Source organism: Oryctolagus cuniculus, chromosome 3, assembly GCF_051225735.1.
Source record: "Oryctolagus cuniculus isolate XC-2025 breed Fujian yellow rabbit chromosome 3, ASM5122573v1, whole genome shotgun sequence".
In the NCBI taxonomy this organism is placed as follows: domain Eukaryota; kingdom Metazoa; phylum Chordata; class Mammalia; order Lagomorpha; family Leporidae; genus Oryctolagus; species Oryctolagus cuniculus.
The window spans coordinates 40709043-40736673 of NC_142869.1; the positions used below are offsets into that span (position 1 = coordinate 40709043).

Here is a 27631-nt window from a genome sequence, read left to right on the forward strand (position 1 = left end):
GTATCTTTCTTTGTTTCCTTGAGTACTTGTACAGATATGGGGGGGAAAATAGAGATTCCAGTGTGAGCAAATGTTTTCCAAAATGCTGAGATATGAAGAAGTGATCTGAAGTATTTTCCATAGAATAATAAATTTCCTCACATTTAACACAAATATATTTTTCTTTCAAAAATATTTCTTTGCTTATTTTTGTATTTGGTTAGAAATTATGGATCAGTTTTTTATGACTGGTTATGACTTTTTTCTTTTATACCAGAAAGTATTTTCTTTGCAAAGAAAATAAATTTGGTTAAATGTAATTTCCAAGACTCCTAGGATATGGCCAGAGGCATAAAGGGAAAATAACCATATATTCAGATTTCCCAATTCTGATCTGGATTAAAATTGAACATTTTTATTGCATTCCTTTCAATTTTTTGTATATATAAGGAAAGGCAAAATTGATATATTTTAATGGCTTATTAGGAAAATGCATTTCACATCAAAGCTCTTTCAATAGCAATGGTTTTGAAAAATCATTATTATAGTTTTGATAACAGAGCAAGAACTTTCTTTTGTCATAATCCAAAGATGCTCCCAGAGCAGTGTGATAAATGTCTCTTTAAGTGTCGTAGTAAAAGAAAATGACTTGTCTGCCAAGCCAGTGGAGAGTTTATGTTGTTCTGGACCCATTTCCCAAGCAGTGATCGAAAACAGATTACAATAACAATTATACAGTCAGAAGATGCAATATCCATTTCTGCTTTAATTGAGTGAAAGAATAATAAAAACATCATTAAGAAAAATGAGGTGGACCTGTCACACAATGTACAAATTTTTAGTCTTGGAGAAGACACAGAATAACTGAAGTGCTTTTTGCTTATTCTGTAGTGTTTGTTAGCTGAAGTCTGATCTGGGGAGAGACCATTTGGCTCTCACTCCACCCTGGGAAGTTCAGAGAGCAGCCCATGGGAAGACATCACCCAGGAGACCTTGAAAGTGCTCACTGACTTTGTTTCATAGACAGTTTGGCCATGGAAATGGCATTTTATTAAACTCTACCCAAGTTGTAACTAACCCTATCCCTCCCCCGCCCCCACAACCTGAGGATAAGAAAGCCAGAAGTCGCAAATGGTTCTCTTGCTACGAACTCCTGCCAAGTGCTGTCTAGGTGTGGTCCCTAGACCTGCTGTCCTCTTCCCAGAGTCCTAACCAGGCTACTGGCGAGAGAGTCGAGACTGAAGCACAGCAGCCCCCTTATTGCTTCTCAGTGCACGTCGGGTCGGGCTGGGGGGCACCGAGTTTCCATGTGTGCTCAAGTGACACGGACTGGCACTTGAGAGCCAGAGGATCTGGCTTCGATCTACCACTGTTGGAACCATTAAATCGATAATCCTTAACATCGCTGAGCCTCCAGTTCTCAGTCCCTAGAGCCATGCTTTCAGCAGCTCATAGTGCGCTGGCAGGCAGCAGCCAAGACCGTGGCTAGTGTGTTTGTTGCTCTGCTCAGAGAAACTGTGAGCTCCCCCAAACCTGGGTGATGGCGGTGGAGTTAGCCCAGGCACCCAGTGCATGGTGGGGATGCTAAAACTGCACATTCTGGTAGTGTTGGCCCGCTGTGCCCAGAGCCCCTGTGGACAGACCTAGAGGGGAATATTTCTTTGATCTGTTGCTAAGAGTTTCCTGGGGTTCAAGATTTAAAAACCCTTCCCAAAGTGGCAAAATGAAAGGAACAAGCAAGGCAGTACATCTTCTCAGGAGAGCTCTCATAATCCCAGAAGTGTCCCAGGCATAATGTCATCCCGTCAGTGTGGAATTTATGTCAAACAGCCCAAAAAAGCTTTTTAAAATTTTTTATTTAGGCTGGAGAGTCCAGTTAATAGTGCCTTCGTTAAAATACTTTTGTCAGCAAAGGGTTTTTCAGCTTTAACATTTACGTAACCTAACAGCGTCGATGAATGCCATGAGCTTTAAGGGTCTATTAGTGGTTCCGTTTTTTCTCTGGACTTTATAATTTAAACCTAAACATTAATTCTGGGTGGAACTTGGCATACTGTCTTTTTTGCCTTGGAGGGAATTTTTGTTGTACAATAAAAAAAAAGTGTTTTTTTTTTTTTCATACAATCACCTCCATGTCCCCCTTCTGCCGAGTAAATAGCAATTAAATAGTCAAGGTTTTTAAAGGTTTTTCTAGTTTAAAAAAAGTAGTGACTATTTTAAGTGGATTTAACAATTTTTCCATTAGTTCACATTGCAAACTAATGCTTTTGATATTAACAAAAAAGATCTGTAAGGCTGATAATGCAGTGAAAATATTTTCTTCTCTCTCCCTCTTTCTCTGTGTCTTCCTATCCCATATACAAGAAAGCCATGTAGTAATATCTTTTTCATAAAATAATTTTTGATGACCATTGAAATTTATAAATCAGCTACTTGTCTTCTTTATTAGAAACTGGGAGATTTAAAAAAATTATTTTATGTCATGTGTAGTGACATAAAATCTATGTCTACCTTTGGCTAGAAGGAAAGAATTAGAAATCTCACTGTTAGATAATAATGTGATTGAATTTGCCAGTATTAGTTATTTGGGAAAAATAAGAGTCTTGAGAATTTTTTAAATGTATGTTAATACTGTGTTCAGGTTGAATCATTGTAAGAATCTGATTACATCGTCATGGGAAAATTTGAAAAGAAGCGGGGCAACCCTGCGGTGATGAACTGTCACGTCTGAAAACCAGAAGGTGTTCATAATGTTGGGGAAGGTTCCCTCTAGAGACAGAAGCTTCCAGCAGCAGAGAGGGCTGGGCAAGGGGACTCCTGAAGTTGTGCCTAGCTTTTGGGTTATGAGGCTTTAACCAGGCAAGATTTTCTCCTTTATATTTGGCAAATGTGGTATTAGAACATCAAAAACCCTTTATTATTGAGGGAGTATAAGAAGAGCATATTGTTCTCTGAATAGGAAGTTATTGCATGTTTAATACCCAGGTAACGCCTCTTTACGAGACTAAATAAGGTGATCCTGATTTTGTTTTGCTCCTTCTCAAATGAATCTGTAGGTGATATTCAGCAAGACTAACTCTATTTACAGGCTCCTTCGTATGGCAAGTTTGAGCCTTAAGCACGTTTTTACAACCACCTTATAAACCCCCCAAAACTGGAGCTTACCATTGAAAGTCTGCCAATGCTGTTACAAACGATCATTAGTTCCCAAGAGACTTCACAGAGAAAAGGAACTGTAGGAAAATGCGGTGACTTTAGTTAGAGCCATTTCATTTCATGCCGCATGGCGAAACTGGAGGCTCACCTGTGTGTTCAGGGCTGACACCAAACACTCTCCCGTGGAAATGGATAGAATTCCTGTTAGCCCAGGGTCAGAGTATAAATGTAGCTCTTTTCACACTGTTCCAAGTGGTTAGTAGAAAACAAGCTGCAAAGTAATTCCCTCGGCCCCCCAATAAAAAGATTTATAGCAAAATAATTCTCGGCCCCATAATGAGACTGTTGTAGGTTTGTGTTTGATATTTGTAAGACTGAAATACAGTCCATGTACCCAAACTAAGCATTTATTGTAAACAAGTTAACTGCCAAGAGCTTATATTCTGTCAAACATAATTATATTGAGGATTGATGTATAGCTTGAAAGCGAGTTTGAGAGAGACAGCTCTTTTTAACCAAGGACCGCTTCTGAGACGGGCTCTCTTCCTTTGAGATAGTGAGTGGCTCAGTGAAGCCGGCTCTCATACACAATAAACACAACCTTGCTCTTTGAAAACATATCTGTTTGTCGAGCCTACTTCTGTTAACAAAATACAGAAAGGAACTTATTTGCCTGCTAACTTATGTGTAGTTTTTTTAACACCTTCATGGAGCTCTTGGCCATGATGATGCTAAGATAAGGTAGCTGCTTGTACCTGTTGGGCCCCACCGGGGTTCAGCCATGAACTGAAGCCTATACCTTTAAGTTAACCCTACAGGAAACCCTTTTTCTCCTTTAACAGGATTTTGAGCAAGAGTGTGCCTTGTCTTTTTGTTATTTTGTGTGGAGCTTATGGGATCAGGACCCTGTTGAAGGTGTGACCTCTGGTGGGGAGGGACAACACTGATGGACTTCATTTTGTGGCTCAGAAATTATTTTCCACAAGGAATTTGTGAATCCAGAGGAATCTAAGGGGAAGGGAAACCTTTTTGAGGTTGGGATATTTGCAACCTGGAATTACTCTGCTGTCCCGTTTAAAATGCTGTGGTCCTTTCCCAGGGTTTTTGTTTTGAGGAAGGTAGACTTGTCTATTTTATTTGAAGAAAAGATTTTTCACGTTTTTGCTCAGGAGATAAATAAACCACTTCAGGCTTTGCTAGCACTCCTCAAAGGGAGCAAAAAGTGGAATGCCAGTCCTCCCTTGGCCGGGTGGAAGCCTTGGGATACGTGTATTAGAGATGAGAATAGGATTTGCCAGTTGATTTCTGAACAGTGGTTTAGTCTCTTTGTGATTTATACTTAACATTTTATTTGGAAAATTATATAAAGCATGAGAAGAATTCTTAAAACTATAACATGAAAAAAATAACAATCCACTAATTTTTCACTATTCTTTTTCATATTTAAGTAATCATTCTAAATTACACAGGTACAGATATACTGAAAATATGTTGTCTGGGAAGTGTTCCGTCCGATCCTAGTTTCCCCAGTTTGTAGGCTGGGTTTTATTAACTTGATCTGAGTCACAATAATAATATACTACATATTGCAAACCAGACATCTCAGCATCCCCCAGGGAGCTGGGAAATACACATTGTGATTCTGACTTTCTTGTTCTCCCTCCTCCTGGTCTTCTCTCATCCTCCTCTGGATGTTAGCCCTTTCAGAAGCTTGGTTGCCATTGCCTGACTAAGGAGGCAGTTGTTGGATACACGAGTGAGGGTGGCTGTTAGTGGTTGGGGAAGGGTGGCCATGGCTGTCTGGCAGCTTAGGCTGGGCTTTGTAGAATCTGCTGTGTTGTTTCACAGTGATCATTTCTACACCTCTATTCAATGTCTGTAAATGTTTTCTGTTTGAACCCTAAACATCAACTGTAGTGTTTTCTTTTTGTGAGAGAGAAAACCTTTTATTTTTCACTGTAAAAACTTTACTTTTCAGTTTTTTATTTGATAAAAATCTTCCCACTCTAGTATGATTTCCTTTGAGGCTTTGCACCAATGTTTGATCTCAATCCTTAATAATTTTTGTGAGTTAAGCTCCCCAAAGAAAACACGCTGGTGCTATGAAATATTCCCACTAGAAATCTGGGTAGTCTAGTCTTATTGAGAGCTGAGCGCTTGATTCCTTTATTAATTCCTTGCTGGACAGCCGAAGTACAGTTAACCTTTCTTAAATATTACACTGGAGAAATTAATCAAGGTTTTTTTTTTTTTAATTGTTTGAATTTAATGAAATAACGTTTAGGCAGAGCTCAGAACCTAGGGTCATGAAGCAAGTGTTAGAATAAGGACAATTTTGTCGACTCCATGTTTTGACTAGTGAGGCTCTAACTTGCAAATTGCTTTTCCTTAGAGGGTGACAGGAAAGAGGTGAGAAACAAATACATCTCCACGGAAATACTATTTAAAAAATTATCTTTTCAGAAAGCTCCAGAATCAAATCTCACTTAACAGAGAAGAGATCCCAGTATTCGTAAATTATGGCACAGTTACTTTGAACATGCCATTGAGTCGCAGTCATTATTAATGTATGCATTTCTAGCATACTGGGAAAGGAACCTCAAGAATTTGGTTTTGAATGCTGGATCCTTTAACAAGATGGTCTGTGTTTGAACTTTTCTGTAACGCAAAAACTCGTATATTATTTTTTACTTAATTTGTTTTTAATTCCAGGATCAGTATACATTTTGTTTCGATGTAGTTCCAAAGTTTTTTATTTTTTTTAAAGAAAGCTCCAGGCCTTCAGTGGTGGATGCAGGCAGGATGTCCCATAAGGGCCCACGGCTCAGGAGGAGCACAGCACAGCGCCTCACTTGGAGTCTCGACCCAGTCCGCTGGACACCTTCATGGTGATGCACAGGCAGTTTCCAGCAGCAGAGGTCATCCACGGCCCTGTGGGCTGGCACTCCCCCGCCAAATGGACAACACCGCGGAGCCGGCTTCTGAATCCACTCCTGCTGACCATTTCCTAGAAAGCTTCCGTGTCTGCTGACGCTGAATGCGGTGCAGGAGGGCCAGCGTGATGCCGACAAGTCTGACAGCTGGGGTGTTCTGGGAGAAACCCAGGATCGACACTGCCTATTAATGGTGGTGATTAATGCCTCACTGCAGTTAGTGTTTTGTTGAACTGAGCCAACATTCGTTTAGGCCCTAGAGAGTCAGCTGGGGGTTGGGGGGGCAGGGGCGTGGGGGAGGGCAGAGATGAGAAGGGTTAAGAAGGTGGGCCTCTCCTTGGTGCCCCGTGTTCCTGACATCAGGGAATTTAGTCCTGTGGGTCAGGCTTGCCGTGGCACAGTTCCCGGGTGTAGCTCAGGCTTTTATGTTTAGATAAGTTGCCACAGCGTGCCTCCTGTGCGCCCGTGAAATCCTGTTTTGCAAACTACCATGCCAGCTTGGTCCTGCCTCTGAATTTCGTGACCTTGAGAGCACCGGTCCTTCCGCCTTCAGAGGGCTTTCAGGTTGAATTGTGATCTCTCCGGCAGAGGCAGGGAAGGCCAGAGCCCACCTCCCTTCCCCCACACAAGGCCCTCTGTCAGCCTTTGGAATTCATCCTCTCCATCCCAATCTCTGGCCTGTTTTTGCTCTAATCTTTCAAAGCTAAGACCTGCTTCAGAAGCTGCAAAGTAACGTCTGGTTTTATCAGAGAGAATTCTGTGAGTCAAATATTTCTTGATTATCATTCCCCACTCCTGCACCGAGCACCCCTTCCTACCCTCCATACGGACCCGCACACAGAGTTTTACTGTTGAAACTTCAGTTGGGGCTCTGGTCCTGAGCTGCAAACAACTGAATCATGGGTAAATGTGAAACTGAACATTTGCATGTATGGCTTACTGCGTGCCCTTAAAGCAATTCCTAAGCACAAATTTGCCTTCCTCATAATTGTAGCATTGACCACAGTCCCCCTCCTGTGATCTACCCAGAACTTGGTACTGTTCTGCTTCTGTCTTAACTCCTGCTTCCTCTGCAGGAAGAGTTAAGAGAAAAGCTAAACCAACAACAGAAACAAGTGAATAGATCTTTCACAAGCAAAGGGCGGGAGGGGAGGGAACAGGGCCACTGGAGCAGTTCAGGAAGTCTAGAGCCCTCTGTTGGCCTACCGATCCATGGGCGCCTTCCTCGTGAGCACTGTTGGCACCATCTTGTTCCTACAATATTTATGACACTACCTGAAATTCCCTCCCTTTGAGGTTTATTTTGGGTAAAAAGGTGTCCCTTTGTTGTTGCAAAGAAGATTTATCTGAAGAGATTAAGGGGCTGCTAAACCATTCAAACAATTTGTAGCATCTTTTTATCTATTAATCTCTTTGAAATGTTTGAGGTTAGCTCCTGGGGGGAGCCTGAGGCTAGGGTGGGTGTGGAGCTGTGGCTGCCTCAGCCTAGAAGGTTGCATGCCCCAGGGAGGAAGCCTGTGGCTGCTTCAGTCAGTCCCAGGAGTGCAACAGAGCAGCAAGCAAGCCTTCCTGAGCTGGGAAGTTTTGCCAGGGACCCTAACAAGGAGGTGAGAGATGCTCTGCCCTTCCTTTCTGGTGTTTATAACTGCAATTCTTGGTGCTCCAGCTCTAAGGAATCGCTGGAGGCTGATAGTGGCCAGTGATTGCTGCAGCTGTCTGTGACTGTGTGTGTGTGTGTGTGGGGGGGGGGTTACACAGCCGGTACATTGCTGTGCTTTTCTAGTAAGTTCTCAATAGGAAAAGCTGGTCCCGGCTCCTTTCTGTTTCAGTTGTGCAAAAGACCCTGTACTACTGCCTGGGTGTTTGTGGTGGCATTTGGTGCAGTGTTCCAAGGGACTCACCCTGTGATTGATTTATTGTGGTGGGTGCTGAGGGGGGTGCTTCCTCCAGGGTCAGCCTTATACAAAGAACTGATAGAGAGGCTCTGCCCTACAACTTTGTAATCCTTAGCCCCAGAACCTCCTTCCATATAGGCTTTCCTTGCAGAAACTGGTGGACTTCAGGAGCCCTTTAGAGTGGGGAAGAAAGCCTGGCCCGCTCTCTTCTCAGACTGGCTCCTGTCATTCAGGGGGCAGTTCCTGGAGACAGGGTAGAGCCAGCAAAGGGGCTAGGGAGGAGGTAGGACCCCACATACCTTCACACAGACTTTGATCCATTTAGTTGAGCCTTTGTGAGTGACGGAAGGGAGGAACTGTTTGTGGATCCTCCACACCCAGCACCTGACACCTGGTAGTCAGTCAAAAAGTGAATTTACTTTTGGGCTGCACAGGTCACATACTGGACAGGGCAAGTGGGAAAAGGTCTTTCCTAAGAGGCTAAGCCCTTAGATTGCTGCTGGTGTGAATTGTGGATCATGGCTCACCCCTCTCCTAAGAACTCACCATGCTCGAGATTCAGTTAGATAACCCCAGCTAGGCTACTGTCTCCTCTCTCTGCTTGTTGGGGCATGTCACTTATTCTTCCTTTGTTTCCTCTTCTTACTTTATTAGACAGGAATAGTAATAACCGTCTTACAGGGCACATGTGAAGAGACAGATGTGAGAAGAAAATAAAGGCGCGTATGGCAGGTGAACTTCATGTTGAGCTAGGAGGTTCATTGCAAAGGAGAGGTTTAGGGTTCAGCGTTTGGCTGAGCAGCTAAGACGCTGCTTCCCGGATGCCTGTGTCCGGTATCTGGAGTGCCTGGGTCCAAGTCACAGCTCTACTCTTGATTCTAACTTTATGCTTCTGTGGACTCGGCTTACGTAGCTGGGTCCCTAACACCCAAATTGAATTCTAGGCTGCTGGCTTCGGCCTGTACCAGTCCTGGCCATTGCAGGTATTTGGGGAAGTGAACAAGCAGATGGGAAATCTCTCTCTTTCTGTCTGCCTCTGTCTCTCTGCCTTTCAAATAAATTAAAAAAAAAAAAAATAACAAAAGCAAAGGAGAGATTTGTGCTGTGTCCCTGCTTTGGTGGGAGTTGATTAAATCCCACCGTCTAGTCGCTGTGCTGCTGAGCTGTCTTAATCTTTCATTGTCCAGGTTAAATATTCCAGAGCATTAGAGAATATTCTTCCTTAGGTTCATTTTTATAACCAGTGGTTAGGGCATTTTCTGGAGACAGTAACTGCTCTTTAGAAGCACTAGAAGGGACAAAAAGCCTTTTTGTTTATTGAAGATGATGAACTAATATATTAAGGAATGAAACAGCAGCCTACAATTCACTTCATGAGGACATGTTATGTTGGATGTTGGGTTTCATCAAAAGTGCACGTATCTTCGGGTTTCCCAAGGGGCACTAGAGAAATGTACATGACAGTCACACAGTTGCCCCAGTATCAGTTTGAGACGAATTAACCTTGTGTGAGAAGAACCATTATATGTGTTGGTATTGGCAGGTTGCTTAGAGCAGTGCTCTGTGATAGAAAGATAACAGAAGCCCCATGTGGAAGTGAAAATTTTCTAGTCGCTGCATAAAAAAAAAAAAAAAAAAAAAAAAAAAAAAAAAAACAGGTGAAGTTAATTTTAATATTATATTTTATGTAACAGTATATCCAAGATATTATTTCCACATGCAATTTGTTTTTTGAGGTGATTTCTTTATTGGTCTTAAGCCATTGAAATTGAGTGTGTATTTTACACTTTCTAGCACATCTCCATTCGAGACCAGTCCCACTTGAAGTGCTTCCTCGTTGGGCAGGCAGTGTGAGAGTATGAAGTTCAGTGATTTTTAATACATTTATCTCTTTCTGAAGGCACAGATTGAAGATTGTAAACCATTATTATTTTCATAATAGGCCTTTCAATGAGTATTAGTTTTTTTAGGTAACTTAATGATTAGGCCATTTGATAATTACCAGTGTTTTTATTCCGAAGAAATGCTTTTCAGTAAGACTCATGAACATTGTTTACAGAACCTGGGCAAAATTTATTGATTTTTTTTTTCTTTGTAAAATGGTACTCTTACTGATTTCGAAATAGAGAAATACATTCTGTTGTTTGAGAGCTGTGAGACAACTTGAATGTACTACATTGCTTAAGTCTCATACCTGTGACATAGATATTATTACTTGCATATTATCTAGGAGGTATTTGAGTGGTCAGATAAAGTAGCCAAGGTCACTGGCACAGATAAGGAGTAACAGGACCAGGATTAGACCCAAGAATAGTCTGCCTCCTCCCCCATGCTGGTCATCACCGGGTCTCACCATTTCTCCCACGCCTCAGCCCACGTGGCCATCGTGAAGCATGGCTCTCACAGCAGTGAACTATTCATAATTAGACATGCTGCAGAATTAATGTCACGAAGATGACAGTCCCGTCATCATACCTAATGACAATTGCAAAAATGCATTTTTCTAGTGTCGAGAGAGCTCCAGATTTACAACAGAATTTCCCATTCATCTCAACTGCCAGAACAACTCTTGGTTTTTAGGAAGTGGCTGGGACTGAGTGCTGGTCCTCCAGATTAAACCACCTGCTTACCTCCTGCAATTGTAAAAGGCTTAGCAAGGCTTACGATCAAAAGGTTCAAAGTTCTGTACTTGATTGTCTGGAAATGGGTCTGTGTTTCAATAAAAGAAAAATAATGCCATGAGCTCAAGACACCCTGGCTAGAGCAAGAGATTTTCTTTTTTCTTTTTTGACCACTTCTAAATTTTGTTGAAAGTGCATTCTATTTTATGTTGCTTTTCTTTCATCGAAACAATTCTTTTTATTATTAAGTTGGTCTTCTTTTTATTATCTTCAGAATTTTTCCTGTTCTTAATTTATTTTTGTAGTGCTTTCCAAAGCCCTTCCTTATCTTTCTATCCACTGTCCCTTTTTTTCCTTTTTTCTTTTTGCCTGGGAAAGGTGATGGGACCAAATGGATAAATATCTCATTTTGGGGTATATTTTTTCTATTCATCCTTTTATAGTATTCTTTCCTTGGGGATTTCCTGTTTTTATAGACCTTTTAAGCCTATGTCTTAATTTTGTTCTTCCCATACCGACCTCAATTGCTTTGCTATTTTTCATGTTTATTGTCATTATCACTGATAATTGCATCTATCTGTCTTGACTTCTTCTTTTGTAAAAATTGTACTTCATTTTAAAAACCATAATTGTTTAGATCGACCTAATTCTAGTAAGAAGCTCTATTTTTCTGTAGGTTAAATATAATCTGCTTGGGCTATCTTTATTGTCTCATATGTAAGTGTATATGCTCCAGAAGAAATCCTATTATCATGGAGTCCCAGTTAATATTGTTTTAGTTTGTAAATAATTTCAAAATACTCTCTCCCTTTTAAAAGTAGATGTATTGTGGGGGAGAGAGGTTGGTGCTTCCTTCTGACTGTAAGGAGTTACCGTTGTCATCTCAAGGAATTGCTTCTTTCAATCACTGAACTGAAAAAAACTTAGGGAATATTTTAGTCATTGACAGTTCCTATGTGTTTTAGATCCCTGTGCTTTTTGTGTTACATTTTTATATTTCTTGCTTATTTAACAGTTAATGTTATTTTTAAAAATTAATAGAGTCTTTTTTCAGTTGACTGTAGACTTGAAAAAGATTTATGGTTCCTAAATAATGGACACATAATAGATTGTGGAGCAACTGGATTCACTTAAAGATCTTATCTGTGATTCCCAGATGTGTGACACTCAGATGTTGACATTAGGAACAGCACATGGATTTTCAGAATCGAAACTTATGTACACACAGGTATTAGTGGTGAAGTAGCTTATGGCACCACTGACTACATGGCCTTAAGTGTGCATATGCTTAAATGATTAAAAGTAGAAATCAACCTGCTTCCTTGGACAAAGATTATATCCCAGTATGTAAGAGGTAAAAGGTCTAAATGGGGGCTATTCCCTGCTGGTAAGGACTCTCATGAGTGGGTTCCATAAAATGCCCTTATGCTTGCTTAGGAAGATTTTATAATGCCTTCAGCTTCATTGAGGGCAGGAGCTTTATCAGGCTTGTTCTCATTTATCTCTGTGGAGCCTCAGGTTGCATAGTAGGTATTCAGTGAATAAATGCTAGATAAATGAATGACTGCAGGAACAATTTGGGAGAAATCTAATACAGATAATTCATTCCATGTTTTAAATACATTTGGGAATAAACTCAGAAGAAATAAATAAGCATTTCATATACCAGCCATGATTACAGTTTTAAAAAATATTTCATAAGGCATCATGTGGCAGAGGTAAATGCTCTTTATATATAAAAAATCACCGTTATCTCATATTTTTCCAAAAATATGTGCCATAGCTAGTGTATCTGCTGTAGACAATAGTGCTGCTTTGTTGTTCTGTTCAGCTATTGAGTCAATAGCTGTCCCAGGTAGGGTATGGTGTGACTTGTTAGACTGTTGTGCAGGCTTAATAATAATTACCCTGATCTTTAATGATAACAATTCTTAATAAGTATTATTATTGTTAATAATGATATTTAATAATTACACCCAATACTTATTATATTTAATAATAATAATTAGCACATGGGAACTAGTTGCACCATTGTATTATCTTTAGAGCAAAAATCTAAGTCCGTGACCTAGTAGTTTTCGGTGGATCTGCTCCCACCCTCTGCTTTCCACATCAGAGTGAGTGAGGAGGCTCCCAGGGTCGCAGCAGCAGCAGCAGCGAGGGTCTTCTGGAGAAACTGCCGTGGCCTCTGTGTTGGGGGCATTCTCCCGTCCGGTCGTTTCATGCAGCACTCTTATTTTTATTGTCAAGTGACTGTTTTCTCCCCCTCTCCTGCCTCTCTGCCTGCCCCCCCCCCCATCCTCCGTAGCTGTGGGTTGTTTTTGCACAAAGTGAGGACCAGAGCAGACCCTTACTCCATAATGTACTCATTTCTATGAATTACGTGGGGGCAGAGTCCATGTTTATTACTTGTGTGTTGGTAAAACTTTGATCTTCTTCTGCATCGGCTATGTTTAGATTAAGTGCCTGTATGACTTTCTTAAAAATAAAAAAACAGTTAAAAAAATCTTTGGTGAATTAAACATTTTTTAGCTTTTCACACTTTGATACAAAGCAGAGAAATATTTCAGTGACAACAGATTTCAACAGATTTTCAACTAGACTAATTTGCTTTATTCTTTAGGGTAGTTTATTTCTCTTCTCTGAAAACACAAGAAAAGATAGTCCCTTTCAGTCATAACTGGTGTAGAGCTATAAAATAATAATTTTAAAAAGATGAAGTTTTGTATTTGAATATATATTTTGACATATAAGTTAAATGTTAGGTAAGACTTTTATGGGCAGGCTAATTGATGATCTATTTATCAAAATAAAGGAAAGAACAGACACAGGAAAGACTTTTTTTTTAAGATTTATTTATTTGAAAGGCAGAGTGACAGAGAGAGAGGAGAGACAGAGATATCTTCCATTCATTGCTTCATGCCCCAAATGCCTACAGCAGCTGTACCTGGGTCAGGCTAAAGCCGGGAACTCCAGCCAGGTCTCTCATGTGATGGTAGGGACCCAACTACTCGGGCCTTCATCTGCTGCCTCCTAGGATGCATTAGAAGAAAGCTGGATTGGAAGTACCAAGTAGCCAGGACTTGAACCAGCGCCTTGATATGGGATGCCAGTGTTGCAAGTGGTGACTTAACCCACTGTGCCACAGCACCCACCTGGGGCAGGCGGAACCTCTGTAACTTTCTATTGATTGTCTTGTTACATAGTCACCTAGCACCTTCTGTCCTGAGTCAGACATGCCTCCCTACCAGGTATCCTACAACTGGAAATTTTGAAATACATTTCTAGGCAAGAGCAGATTAGATCTGAAAATACTGGTGGTGATTTAGCAGTTAATGGGAAAGCTGTAGACATTAAAGTTTGGAAGATCTGTAAGATCACCTCGACCTCCTGTGTACCAGGACACCTGTGATTGGTACACTCCCCTTTTTGAAGATAGGAGGACTCTCAGGGCCACTGCCACCCCCCTGGCAGTTCTGCTGTAGTCTGATGATGACAATAGAAGGGGAAACCCAGAGCTTTCCATTAGGCCCCTCTGCCTAAGAGGCTTGTTTAATCTAAACTACTGTTGATCACAGATGAGTGACTTTTATAACTGTCTCTTTCCTTCTCATCCTGCTGATCGCGATTTGCTTGGTAATGTTTGTGCTTTGCTCTTGAATTTTGTCCCTCCAGGTTTGATGATTCCCGTGTTTTGTGTGGTGGAGCAGTTGGACGGCTCTCTTGAATATGACAACAGAGAAGAACACGCCGAGTTCGTCCTGGTGCGAAAAGATGTGCTTTTTAGCCAGCTGGTGGAGACTGCGCTCCTGGCCCTGGGTTACTCTCACAGCTCTGCCGCCCAGGCTCAAGGTAATAACGCAGACCCCCTCCGCCTGCTCCGGGCCGCCTTCGTTCCCTGATACAGTTCTCCAAACAAGGTTTGAAGGAGAATTGTTCGAGTTAGCATCTTTCTCAGACCATGAGCAGCAAAATGTTTCTTGCAGTCTTGCTATTTTGGGAAGCAGCTGATCAGCACCTCTAGAACCACCCAAATCGACTTGCATTTCAAAGAATTCATAATTCTGTCATTTTTTTCCAAGTCAGCTAATTGGTGTTCCCAGGGCCAGTGGTGAGATGTTTAGCTCCTAACTTTACCTGATTCAATTTTCTAAATTTATTTATTGCTTTGGGCTGATGGCTTTTGTACTTTACAATTAGCTTTTAACTAAACAGAAGAAAAAGGGATGCATCTTATTCTTTTGTATCTTTGAATCTATTGCATAGTTTTGATGTGGTCCATTCATTTAAAAACATTGCAGTGTCTTTGTGATTAATTCCATTTACCTATTTAATTAAATATTAAAATTGCATCATTACTTTAGTGTCTATTATACAATGCTGGGGAGCTCATTTTGAGCATCTGTTGTTTCATTCTGAAGCATAGCCCATTGTTCTTTTATGCCAAAGAATTGACAAATAACAAAAATGACCCCCAAACCTTGAATATTGGAAAATAATTTTTTTTATTCAATGAAGTTATTATTTTTGTTTTTCAGCTGAAATGACTGAATTGTGTAGTTTATGATTATGGCTATCACTAAAGGAAGGAAACCTATAACTTCCAGGTCTTGTTCTACAGATTAATGTTCTAAATTACCATCTTTACTTAGCATTTGCCTACATGCAAATATTTTTACTGTTTATTTTTTGAGTTATTCATGCGATTGTTAAAAACTCTCAGGTAGAACTTCATTTATTCTGATAAGGAAGCTCTGAGAGATAAAGCATTTATATAAACTTACAAGTGCTTGTATGATGACCCAGGACAAGAAATTAAAATTCTTAAGCTCCTGGCTCTGTTTTTGTAAGCAGATCATGGCTTTTTAAAATATGTGTTAGCTCTACTAGGAAGGCAGCCCACTTGAAACCAGAGGGGTTAAGAAGGTTTTCCAGGGTCAGCGTGAGCCTTGTGGGTTATTGTGGGTCTGAGTGCATCTGCATCGCAGTGGCGGGCCAGTCTGCGTTCACTGATGTAGCTGCTTCACAGAGTCTGATGCTTTCAAAGCAGTGTGATAAAAGGTGATTCATTTCCCTTCTCCGACGACTTTCCTTCTTGTGTGAGAGATTCAGGATTTGATCCCGAGCAAATTGCATACTGGGCACCATTGCTTTTATTTCATGCTATGTGCCTAAATGAAATAAAGAATCCCCCCTCCCATTCCCCCATAAACTTTTCATGCCATTTTAGGGATATTTTTCTCTGAATGTAAAGGTCATTGTATCCCACTGCTTGCATCCTGGTGTGCCAGCTTCCTGTTTGACAGCGCTATCCATCTCAGTTAGCACGGCTGCTCAACGCGTCGTGAGCTCACATGTGGAACACAGAGCACTAAGTGGCCAAGATTTGATTCTTGGCACATGCCGAGGGAAGGGACTCTCAGGAAATTTGCACTGGAGAGCCACACTGAGAGCCTTTCAGTGATGTGGACTGAGAATTCTACTCACCAAGGTGAGATACACAAGCAATAAATATCGTCTGTGGTGGACGATTAAACAGGGTATAAGTCAGCAGTGATTATTTGTTTCCTCAAATGTTTTGAAAATTGAGGTTGAAATATAATAAATGTTAGATGTTTATAAGTTGAGTCAACATTCGGAATATGCTCTAGATCTCAGTTAAACCTTATTTTGTAAGCAAGCAAAGGTCTCATCACTAGGATCTGTACTGTCATCTCACAGAGGAAAAAAATCCCTATTTGTTTTGTTTTAGGCTGATCTCTGTTTTGGGTAAATGAAAAAAAACAATTATTTATTTTGAAATGACTGTATTAGATCTTTGTTATCATTCAGATCATTTAAAGTATGCAGTTTGCACAGCATGAATTATAGAACAGGTTGTTGTGCTGGACAAACAGCAGAGGAGAGAAAAGGAGATAGGAGAAAACATGACTTTTTGGTGGTGGAAGGCATGAGCTTTTATTGTAGTTTTTTTTTCTGGTTTTGCTGTTTGTTTAGCGTCTATGTTATTCCCCCAGGATGGGGGAGTCATTGAAAACCTCCTAGCAAATCCATCTGCAGCACAGAAACTGCAGTGTTCCTGAATCTTGTCTTCCTATGCTGGAAAAGGCGGGCATTATTTAAAGACTGAGGCTCTTGAAACAAGATTTTTTATTTGACATGACCAGCAAAAGAGTTTCAGTAATTGACTGGAAGAGTATTTCAGATTGCCAGTGAAAGAAAGCACATGAGCAATGTCATTGTTTTGGAATGGTGCTCGAGTTCCAAGGACCAGGTGGGGGACCTGTGCCCTTGTGAGCACAGGGCAGTCGATTTCTTTTTTCTGCAAAGACAGGCCCTTCAGGTGAGCTGCAGAAATTTTCTCGAGAGAGAATGCTTACTTCTGAAGAACTGCCGAAATGGAGTTTGTGGATTACGGTCTCTCTACGGTCATGTTAACAGTAACTTTTTTTTTTTTTTTTAAAGATTTATTTATTTATTTGAGAGGCAGAGCTGGAGAGGCAGAGGCAGAGGCAGAGAGAGAGAGAGAGAAAGGGAGAGAGAGAGGTCTTTCATCCGCTGCTTCACTTCCCAGATGGCCGCAATGGCTGGAGCTGAGCTGATCTGAAGCCAGGAGCCAGGAGCTTCTTCCGGGTCTCCCACATGGGTGCAGGGCCCAAGGACTTGAGCCATCTTCTACTGCTTTTCCAGGCCACAGCAGAGAGCTGGATTGGAAGTGGAGCAGCCAGAACTTGAACCAGTGCCCATATGGGATGCAGGCATTGCAGGAGGTGGTTTTACCTGCTATAAGCCACAGTGCCGGTCCCTAATAGTAACTTTTATTTCAAGGCCAAATATTAGAACTCAAGAGAGAATACGGGCACATGGTGCTGTCATAAATCATGGATAGCTCTATGTCTAGCCGGTCCACACCCTCCATTCTCAACACACATGCCACCAACTCATCAGGGTGTGAAATGCAGGACTCATCAGACATGCTGTTGTGCCTATGAAAAAAGAGTTGACTGCTCTTGGCTTTACTCAGAGTAAGTAGACTAACATCTAGTGAATGACAAACACATTTGACCCCGGACTGTGCACCGTGGTCCTTGTCTCTGCACCACATCTTTGAGGCTTTGGCAGAGGAGTATTATCCTGGGAGACTGCTGGTACTCAAGGCTATCAGAATTTCCCTGATTTTCCATCTTAAAGTCACATTTCTGTTCTTCTTTTTCCTTTTCTTCTTTCATTTCTGCCCCTTAGGCTTTTGGTACTAGACATGAAGCTCCCCATACAGTCCAGAGAATTCTTTAGCCCACAGATTTGGCTGTTCATACTTGCCTTGGTGACGGTGGACTTTGACACGTAGCTGAGATGGCCAGGTGACATCTCACTGAGCACATTTGACTTAATTCGTTAGTGGCTGTTTTATCCCTCTCCTGCTTTCTGCAAATGTTGAAATGAAATTTAAAACTTATTTCTGACCAGATAATTTTATTTAAAAATATAAACATGCTGAGCAATAAGTAAGCAAAAATCCTTTTGCTAGATATTTTTGGGGTCAAAATTATGGGTTCAGGAAGAGAGGTGCTAATCATCATTATTTCTTATTTATGTTGGAATAATTATATTTATGAAGTCAATTTGAAGTGATTTTTTTTAAAAAAATAGCTGAGAAAAATATATTTAATAGATGTTATGTGAGTCTAGGAGAGTGCCAAATATAGGCTCAGTTATATAAAATGCTGCATATATAGAAAGACAAAGGAATTGTATTAAAATGTCAACAGAGTAGATGGTGGTTTTATGTGGAGTTTTCCTTTCCTTCTAATCAGAGAAAAATATAAGTCTGAAATTCTACTTCCCCCATGAATTACTCTCTGAATACGCAGAAAGTGGTTATTTCTACCTTATTCCCTGATTTTGAAAAGCTGTTCACTTTGTCCCTATTTTTTTCCATAAATATGAAAATCTATATGTGAAACAGATGTATTTCCCATTGTTTTTCCATGGAAGATAAAAAAGAGTGAATACATTATTAACAAACCCCTGTGATGTATAAACCAAGGAGTTTCTTAGAGTTTTAACAGTGGTAGGTAGCAACAGAGCGGTTAGTATGTCAGGCACTCTCCTAAGAGACTTACGTACACTCGTTCATTTAATTCTCACAACATGCTTTTGAAATAAGTTTTTGTGTTTTCCATTTCATGGAAGAAGAAACTGAGATAAAGAAAGAATAGGAGTAAGTTTCCCAGGTGCACCGGCTGGTGGGTGGAAGAACTAAGACCTGTAGCCCACTGACCACCTCCCAAAGTCAGTGTCCCTAATCGCAGAGCTGGCCTTTGATAATTCTGCTGCAGTTCAGATGTTTGGTAGGAGCCAATTCTTACTTAATATTTGTTCTTTACTTTATGACATAAACCCTACAATGCAGTGCTTTTAGGAGGTGCTTACTAACCACCTGGTAGTTCTATATATTTGATAATTATAATACCTTGAATGTGTGCTTTCCATTATGAAATATATGAAGTTGATTCTTCAAGGTGACTAAGATAGACATCATTAACAACAACAATAAAAAAAAACAGACCTCATGGAATTGTTTTCTTTTTAAGCCAACTTCTAAAACTATGTGAAGGGTCAATAGTAGTTTGAGTAACTCAAGTATATGATTTTTGCTTATGAGGCCAGAATGAGCCATGATCTGAAAATAATGCATATTCCTTAGCAATTCTGACCTTAAAATTAATTAATTCAGCAGTATGAAATGCCTGTCGTGTGTCAGTCACATTCTAGCTTTTGGAGATAAAGAAGTGAGAAAAAAATCCTGCTTTCTTGGAGTTTACATTAGAAGTTAATTTTTGATCTTCTGAGCTCAGATATGTCAAATGCTGGGATTCAGAGACTATAGGTGCATAGAGGATTTGTTTACAAGCCTGGTGCTAATTTAGAGCTAAACATTCACTCGGTTCCTGAAAAGTGCTTGGGGATTCTCCTTCCTCTTGTCAGCTATTGAGAGTAGATAACAAATGGGAAGTATGAGTTAATTTTCTAGAAAATTTTTGCTTTATTAAAGGAACATCATTTGTTTGCCAGTTGTCTGCATTGTTTATTCAGTTTTCAGAATAGCCCTGTCTTTGGCTTTGGTTTTCGTTGGCAAAGGCCTTCTGCTTTCAGGGGCCCATTTCTTCCATGCACAACGGTGGCACTTATGGTTGGCATTCCATCAATATTGGAAGAATGAGCAAATGACCTTGAGGATATTATTTATCGCCTTGGAGAAACTTACACATTCCCAAAAAGTACCTGTTAACTTGTTAGAACCCGGCGCCCATATGTGATGCTGGCGCCGCCGGCGGAGGATTAACCAAGTGAGCCACTGCACCGGCCCCATGAGGATATTTTTATAAAAAGAAAGAGCTTCATTTGTTTCTTATCTCTGTATATATTATTCATTTATTATTATATACTCTCCAGTGGCCTAACTCTGTACGGTGTCCTATTGGGAAGACTTTTACATAGAAGCTACTTTTTCTTTCTTTCTTTTTTTTTTTTTTTTTAAGATTTTATTTGTTTATTTGAGAGGTAGGGTTACAGAGAGAGGGAAAGATAAGGAGAAAGGTCTTTCATCAGCTGGTTCACCTCCCAGATGGCTGCATTGGAGCTGGGCCGATCTGAAGCCAGGAGCCAGGATCTTCTTCCGGGTCTTCCACGTGGATTCAGGAGCCCAAGCACTTGGGTCATCTTTTTTTTTTTTTTTTTTTTTTTTTTTTTTAAGATATATTTTATTTACTTGAAAGAGTTACAGAGAGAGATAGAAAGAGAGGTCTTCTATCCTCTGGTTCACTCCCCCACCAGCCACAATGTCTGGAGCTGAGCCTATCCAAACCAAGAGTTGAGTCATCTTTTACTGCTTTCCCAGGCCATAGCAGAGAGCTGGATCAGAAGAGGAGCAACCGTGACTAGAACTGGTACCCATGTGGGATGCCGGAGCCTAAGGTCAAGGCTTAACCTACTACTTCACAGTGCCAACCCCCATAGAAGCTACTTTTAAGGAAAATTTCATTGTTAGAAATGAATACCCTTTCCATTTAAATTGCTCAGTGCTTGAAATTTTCATTTCTTAAATTAATTGTCTAAAATTTTTTTATATGGAAACATGTATCACAGACAGATTCAAGAGACTTGAGCCTTAAACACTCATTAAGTCTTCATCTAGGATCAACAATTAGTAATTCATTACCACTGCTGTCTAAAATCTGTCCCCACCTACTTGTCGCCCCTGCCTCACCAGATTTTTTTAAAGTGCATTATAGACCTCATGTTTTATTCAAATATTCTACCTAAATGTTTCTAAAAAATAAAGACTCTTTTAAAAACATAACTGCAATACCATAATGGCTACTAAAGAAAAGATAATTCTTTAATATCATGAAATAGTAAAGTTTGAACTTTTCTAATTGTTTTCTACATTTTAAAAAATTGTTGACTTATTCTAATTAGGAGCCATATAAATTGCACTTGGTTAATGTATCTGTTAAGTCCTTTGAATCTTTGGGTTTTCCAAAGTCCTAGATTGTTATAAATTCTTGCATAAACTTGTGTTTGCTGCTTTAAATCAGAACCATTTTTGTTTGCTAAACTTAATGGAAATCTTAACCCTATAACTTCCTTCACATATTATGATTTCAAATGAATAATTAGCAAGCTCAGTCACAGGCTTGGAAAGGAATTCAGAAATTCACACTGTTTTTGAAGGGAGGGTGGTTAAAAGACATATGTTTTCTAGAGCCAAAGGGTTTTTTTTCATGCTCTGAAAGTTTGACATTTTCCCTATTGAAAACGTTTAAAATGATCTCTCGTCTCGTCTTGCTTTCTGCACTTCTTTCTTTGGCACTCCCTCTTTCTGTCTCTCTCTCTTTTTTTTTCACTTTCCCGTCTTTAATTAAACTCTCATGTTTGGGAGACTTTCAGCAGTTTTTTCTTTATAAGGGCAACGTTGAAAAAAGGTGCATATTTAGAAATTTCAGACCTTGGAGCAAACTTTTAACAAACAAGCTGCTTTTTAAAAATTCTGTGGTTCCCAAAAGGGAACCGAAAGAGCTACCCCAAATTGCTATTAACCATGTCGCAGCCCTCATTAGAGCTGGATAAGCCAAAATGTAAAACACTGTTCTTTAACAGACCACCCTCCCACACAGACACACTCAGGGTTCTCCCCTCCTCTGCTACCTTAAGTTCAATACCCGTGTGTGTGTGTATGTACACATGTTTGTTCACATGCAACAGAAAATCCTGAAACATTATTTTCTAACTAGGTGTCAAGGGAAAATAATGCTCATTTTATTTCCTTATGTAATACATGGTCAAGATTCAATGTCTAATAAAACTCTATATATAGTTCTGTATTTCTTATATTTATATTATCATAAATATGTGTCATTTTAACAATATAGATATGTAATAGATATGTAATTATGGCTCACATGGAGGTCAACTGGAGGGAATATTATCAATATGTAAAATTTGTAGAGGATGAAGACCCTGTTTGGTTTTCTTTCTTTATTATTTGAAAGGGAGAGTCACAGAAAGAGGGAGAGACACAGAGACAGAGAGAAAGGGAGAAATCCTCCATCTGCTGGCCCACCCCCAAATAGCTGTGCAGGGAGCTGGATCATAAGTGGAACAGCTGGGACTCAAACCAGTACCTGCACGGGATTCCAGCACTGCAGGTATTAGCCCAGCCTGCTAGACCACAATGCCAACTCCACCCCCCAACTTTATTTTTAAATTCATAGTTTTTGATAAAAACTATTGAGAGTGATGAAATGAATGAAAGGGTGATCTCATTTTATCTTTGATCCTGGGTTTTCTTCTTGAAAATATACACTTAAAATATCCTATCAGTGGAAATAATTCTTTAACAAGTCTAATTCATTACTTCCTCCATGATGAGGGAAGTTTGGCAATGTTTTCAGTTGTCTGTTTTCTTGGAGGCAGCTGGCCATGGTAACAATTCACATTGGTGTTCTTGTAGTTGTTTTCTTGTTTTGTTTTGAGATGGAGACAGAGAGGGAAGGAGAGAGAGTCTATCCATCTATTGGTTTACTCTTCAGATGCCCATGCTGGGACTGTACTTGGCCAAAGCCTTGAGGCGGGAGCTCAGTCCAGGTCTCCCATGTGGGTGTCGAGAGCTCAAGTTACTTGCACTGTCACCTGCTTTCACCCAGGGTCTGCATTTGCCGAAAGCTGGAGTCAGGAGCCAGAGTCAGGGCTTGAACCCAGGCACTGTGATGTAGGAATCAGTATTTTAACTGTTTATGCTTAATGTGCTCACCCCAGTGCATTTGTGTTTTTTAATATTTTTAAAATTAATTAATTTTTATTTATTTTAAAGACAGAGCAGGAGTGAGTGAGTGAGAGAGGGAGAGATCATCCATTTACTGGTTCACTCCCTAAATGTCCCCAACAGCCAAGACTGGGCCAGGTTGAAGCCAGGAGCCTGGAACTCTATCTGGGTCTCCCGCATGGGTGGCCAGGGACCTAAGCACTTAAACCATCACTTGCTGCTTCCCAGGGTGTTCATTAACAGAAGCCTGGACTCGAACCCAGACACTTGTCAAAAGTGGTGGCTTAGCTACTCTGCCTGCCCCCAGAGTGTGTTTTCTCAGGCATTTAGGCATTCATGGGCATGGCTTGAAATGGACTGATTGTCTAAGTCTGTGTCCTAGAATTCATGTAAAATCACTAAACTAACCCATAGAGATACACAGTCTTTATTTAAGGTGTATTTCGTGTAAAAACATATTTTTGAGGAGAGATGAGTGTGAAACTTATAGTGTAAGCGTAGTGATGCTGGGCTGTGATTTACATTGTGTTTTGTGTTCTATTCTCTTCTAGAACACAACTGTCCCTTACTAACGTGAACTTTAAATGCAAGGTAGAGTTGTTTGCTGAAGACCTAGGTTTGTGCTTTAGGAAGATGCAGTAGATTTCGTTCAAGGAACTGGTTTGGTAAAAGTACATTCATGAAAACATTTGTAAGTGCTTCAAAGGTGCTGTTGCTTTTTAGGGTAGATTCTTTGACTTAAAGCTCTGCACTGATACAACTCTCAGTCCTGATGTTATGGCATCATATTCCCACTCTAAAGTCTATATACTTCATGATGTTCAGTAAAAATGTCTTGGCCATAGGGCATTTTATAATGTTAAGATTCCTTTTAAATTCCCTGCTTCCTATTTTAGCTTTTTAATATGAAAAAGAGGTATCATCTAAATTTTATAATTTCAGTTAATTCATTGCTGTTCAATTTCATAATTGTGGGTCTTTGACTTCATATTTTAGTGTGTGTTTTACATTTGTACTCTGTCCTGATTTTCTCAGATTCAATGTGATTGTATTTTTATGTTCTTATGGGATCTCAGCTTCGTAATAATTCCTCCATCTGCATAGTATCAGTAAGCGGGCAGTTTATTTATTACTTGGGCAACTTGTAGTGTGAGTGAGGCCCTGAGCTGTTAGGGACCCCTCTTCTCTCTGGAGTGCGAGAGAGGAATATTTCAGTGCTGTTGTGGCAGGCAGGGGTGAAAAGTGAGCATTCAGCCGGCGGTTTGGTCACACATGGGCACCTTGGTTTGGTTTCCTAGGTGCCAGAGAGAGTGCACAAGACTCTGATGAGCATTTAAAACCCAGTGCTTTAAAATGCAATGCTTTTTTGACAGCAGCTTTGAGAGCTCTAAAGGGTCTTAAGTCAAGGCTCCAGAGCACGTGCCATTTGCTTGCTCAAAAGCAGTAACTGGCAAAATTATTCGTATGTCAATGAGAGAAAACACAAAGGTTTTCCCCCTTCTCTGTGTCTCTTTTTGGTTTGAAGAAATACCACGCAGGACAGAGCAGCAAACCGGTGCTGCTGTTTCCTAAGCTCCGCACTCAGGTCAGGAAAGATGGCTGCAGGCTGCACACAACTCAGAACGCCCCCGGTCCTCCTCCGTCTCAAGCTCAGCTCAGAAGTGCTTCCCACATATTTCTTTCTATCCGTTTTTCAAATCAGAGAATGGGATGCTGGGAACTCATAGCATATTTCAAACTTCTACCTGCACTGGCCTAACATTTTCCCCGATAAAAGCCCATCATCCTGGGAGGTGAGGTAAGAGGGCAGGCTAGGGCTCTGGGCAACTTCACCAACTTTACCTGACGGTTCTGGAGACCATGTGCTGCAGAGCCTTGGTAATAAATGCCTGTTCTAAGTGTCTTCATTCCTTAATGGGGAAGAGGCGTCTTTTAAAGGGGGCCTGCTTTAGATAATCTACAGTGAAAGCTATATCAAAATTATTAAGAAAGAAGGTGCTTTGCAGAGATCTTCAGTTTTTTGAGCACTATTGTAAGGCAATGGAAAGGAAAACCCCAAAGAAGCTTTTAAAGATCATATCTTGATTCTGTGGTTCCCTAGCACACCGTCACCTCACTCATTCATTTCCAAATATTTAATGAGTGTATTAGTTATATGCCAGCATTGCTCTAATGTTGAGGACTCAGTAAAGAAACAGTACTGCTGGGGCTGGCGCCATGGCATAGCGGGTACACTGCTTGCAGTGCCGGCATCCCATGTGGACACAGGTTCGAGACCTAGCAGCTGCTCCACTTCTGATCCAGCTCTCTGCTATGGCCTGGGAAAGCAGTAGAAGATGGCACAGGTCCTTGGTTCCCTACACCCCTGTGGGAGACCTGGAAGAAGCTCCTGACTTCTGGCTTCCGATTGGCCCAGCTCCATCTTTTGTGGCTATTTGGGGAGCAGACCAGCAGATGGAAGACCTCTCTCTCTGCCTCTACTTCTCTGTAACCCTGCCTTTCAAATAAATAAATACATAATAAAAAAAATCACCAATATTATCCTGTCCTGTATATAGGGAGACTAAAAAATAAACAACTCAATATTCAATAAAAATGTTAGGTATGACCTAACATTATATTGTTCTTATGTTGACCCTGTTCTATCTTTATCTAGAACTAGGGTTTTGGTTAGTGTAGGTTTTAAGTAGCTGCTGAACCAGAACCAAAGTAAAGATTTTGAATAGAGTGTTGAGGGTTAAAAATAAAGTGATGTAGGCAATGAAGGTTAAGTTTCAATTTTCTGAAAAATTTGCCTGCGTGGACTAATTTATATTTAGAACAAGGTAAATATAACATAATCTTAGAATTAACTGATATTAAGCCATGGTTTCATTTTTGTGAGGGAAACTAAAACTTTTATGTAATCAACATGTTATGAAATACTTAAAAATTAGTTAAATTTATTGTATTTCTTATGTAGCAGATGCTGTTTTAGGTGCTTAACTCAATTTAATCCTTATAAAAATCCCATGAAAATATAATATTATACACATTTTACTAGTGTCAAGAGAGGTAAATAGCTTGATTGACACCAAAAACTGGCTCAGAAGAATGGATACTTAACCACTGTATTTGTAGTCTGTCAGCTGAGTCTAGAATTCAAACTAATAATAATTATACTTCACAAGCATAAACCAAAGATCAACAATTTGAAATTGGTAACTGAATAAACATATATGAGGCTATTTCAGAAAGTTTATGCAAATGGAATTAAAGGGTAGGTTTATTTTGGTGCAAAACAATTGTACAATCCATGCATAGTTTCATAACATACCTTCTCTATGAACTTTCTGAAGACCCCCTTGTATACATGGATTTAAAAATTTTTGTGCCAAAATAAACACTATTTTCCATGAACTTTTTAAATGTCCTTCTATATTTTTAAGCTGAGTGGGGAGCTTGCTTTGAATTTCAATATCAAAATTGAACAAAATTGAATTGATAGCATCTTATAAGAAAAAATTTTATTAGACCCAATTTGTTATACATTTATAAAGCTTTTCTTTATTTTTTCTAATAATAAATTATTATTCTTTATAATTATAACAATTATGCTTGTTATAGAAAACAAAAAAATAAAAAATTAGAGACAAAAATGCCTCAAAAAGGTAACATTTTGGATTATTTCCTTTTGATTATAGTTCTTTGTATACTTTTACATAGTTGAGATAATATGTAATGTAGTATTTTCAATTGAGGCTTTCCCTTTACATCAAAATGTGTATTTTTTGTATTCTTTTTTATTTCTAACACTACACAGTAGTGAAGCCTTTGGTTTTCAAATTAGATGTGAGCCATTAGTTTCTTTTGGTTGTCTGGAAGGATTTGGGAATGATCCGTCAGTTAGGAAGGGTTCAGAGACTACTCAGCTCATGCTGGCCAGTCAGAGTGATTTCCTCCAACATTTATTTGTGTGCAAATACAGTCGTCCTCTTAAAATAAATTTCATCTGTTTCATTGCAGGTGAGAGGCTAATTATTAAAAAATGTTTTTGGCATTGACATACTTTCTTACCTCTGCCTTATAAAGAGTTAAGTTGCTTTTTTTTTTTTAAGTGGAAAAAGGGTAAAAAGACATTGTGCCATTCAGGAAACTTCAGTTAATTGATTTCATATTTTGTTTTCATAATAGTCTTGTTCATACCCACATTTTGGTCTTTTTCCTCTTTAAAAAACACAAATGCAGCATTGTGTGGGTTAGTTACTGAGTGCTTACTAGTTTCACAATGACAGTCCTGTGTTAAGATGTCCCTTGGTCCAGGAATTAAGAACTGATGACAATTTGTCTACTTGTCAGCCTCTGGTTTTTGCTATATACAGTAGGATGGAGATTTTATGAAGAGTTGTTGGGGAAAACTCTTTGGGAAGATTTTTCATTTGTTTAAATGGATTGAGAACAGCCCGTTATTAGAGGTAGGGAATTAACCAACAAATCAGGAAAGCTCCCAAGCTTGCAGGAGCAATGGGTCCTAACCCCATTTTCTGGTTTGTTTCTGTTGGACTTTGGGTCCTGCTGGGCATGGAAAGCAATAAACATTTTTCTGGTTTCCCCTCTGCATTTTGTAAGTCTCCAATTGGTCCAACTTCTTTTCAGTCTTCCCTGCAGCTTAGTTGGTGTAGATGGGCCCAGGTAGAATGCAGAAATATTTGGGCATATATCCTCTTCTGATTGTCCCCC

General features: G+C 39.9%; 1 protein-coding gene across 7 annotated transcripts in view; it reads left to right on the forward strand.

Annotated features, from left to right (window-relative positions):
* Positions 1–27631, forward strand: part of SATB2 (SATB homeobox 2) — a 205960-nt gene that overhangs the window by 22463 nt on the left and 155866 nt on the right. For 6 of the 7 annotated variants that reach the window (XM_089329023.1, XM_089329022.1, XM_089329021.1 and 3 more), the window contains one exon: positions 14260–14436. In XM_089329023.1, coding sequence (XP_089185149.1) covers positions 14260–14436 — 177 coding nt within the window. Of the gene's footprint in view, positions 1–7565; positions 7676–14259; positions 14437–27631 lie in introns of those variants that run through there. The other variant, XM_089329024.1, reaches the window with a different exon arrangement.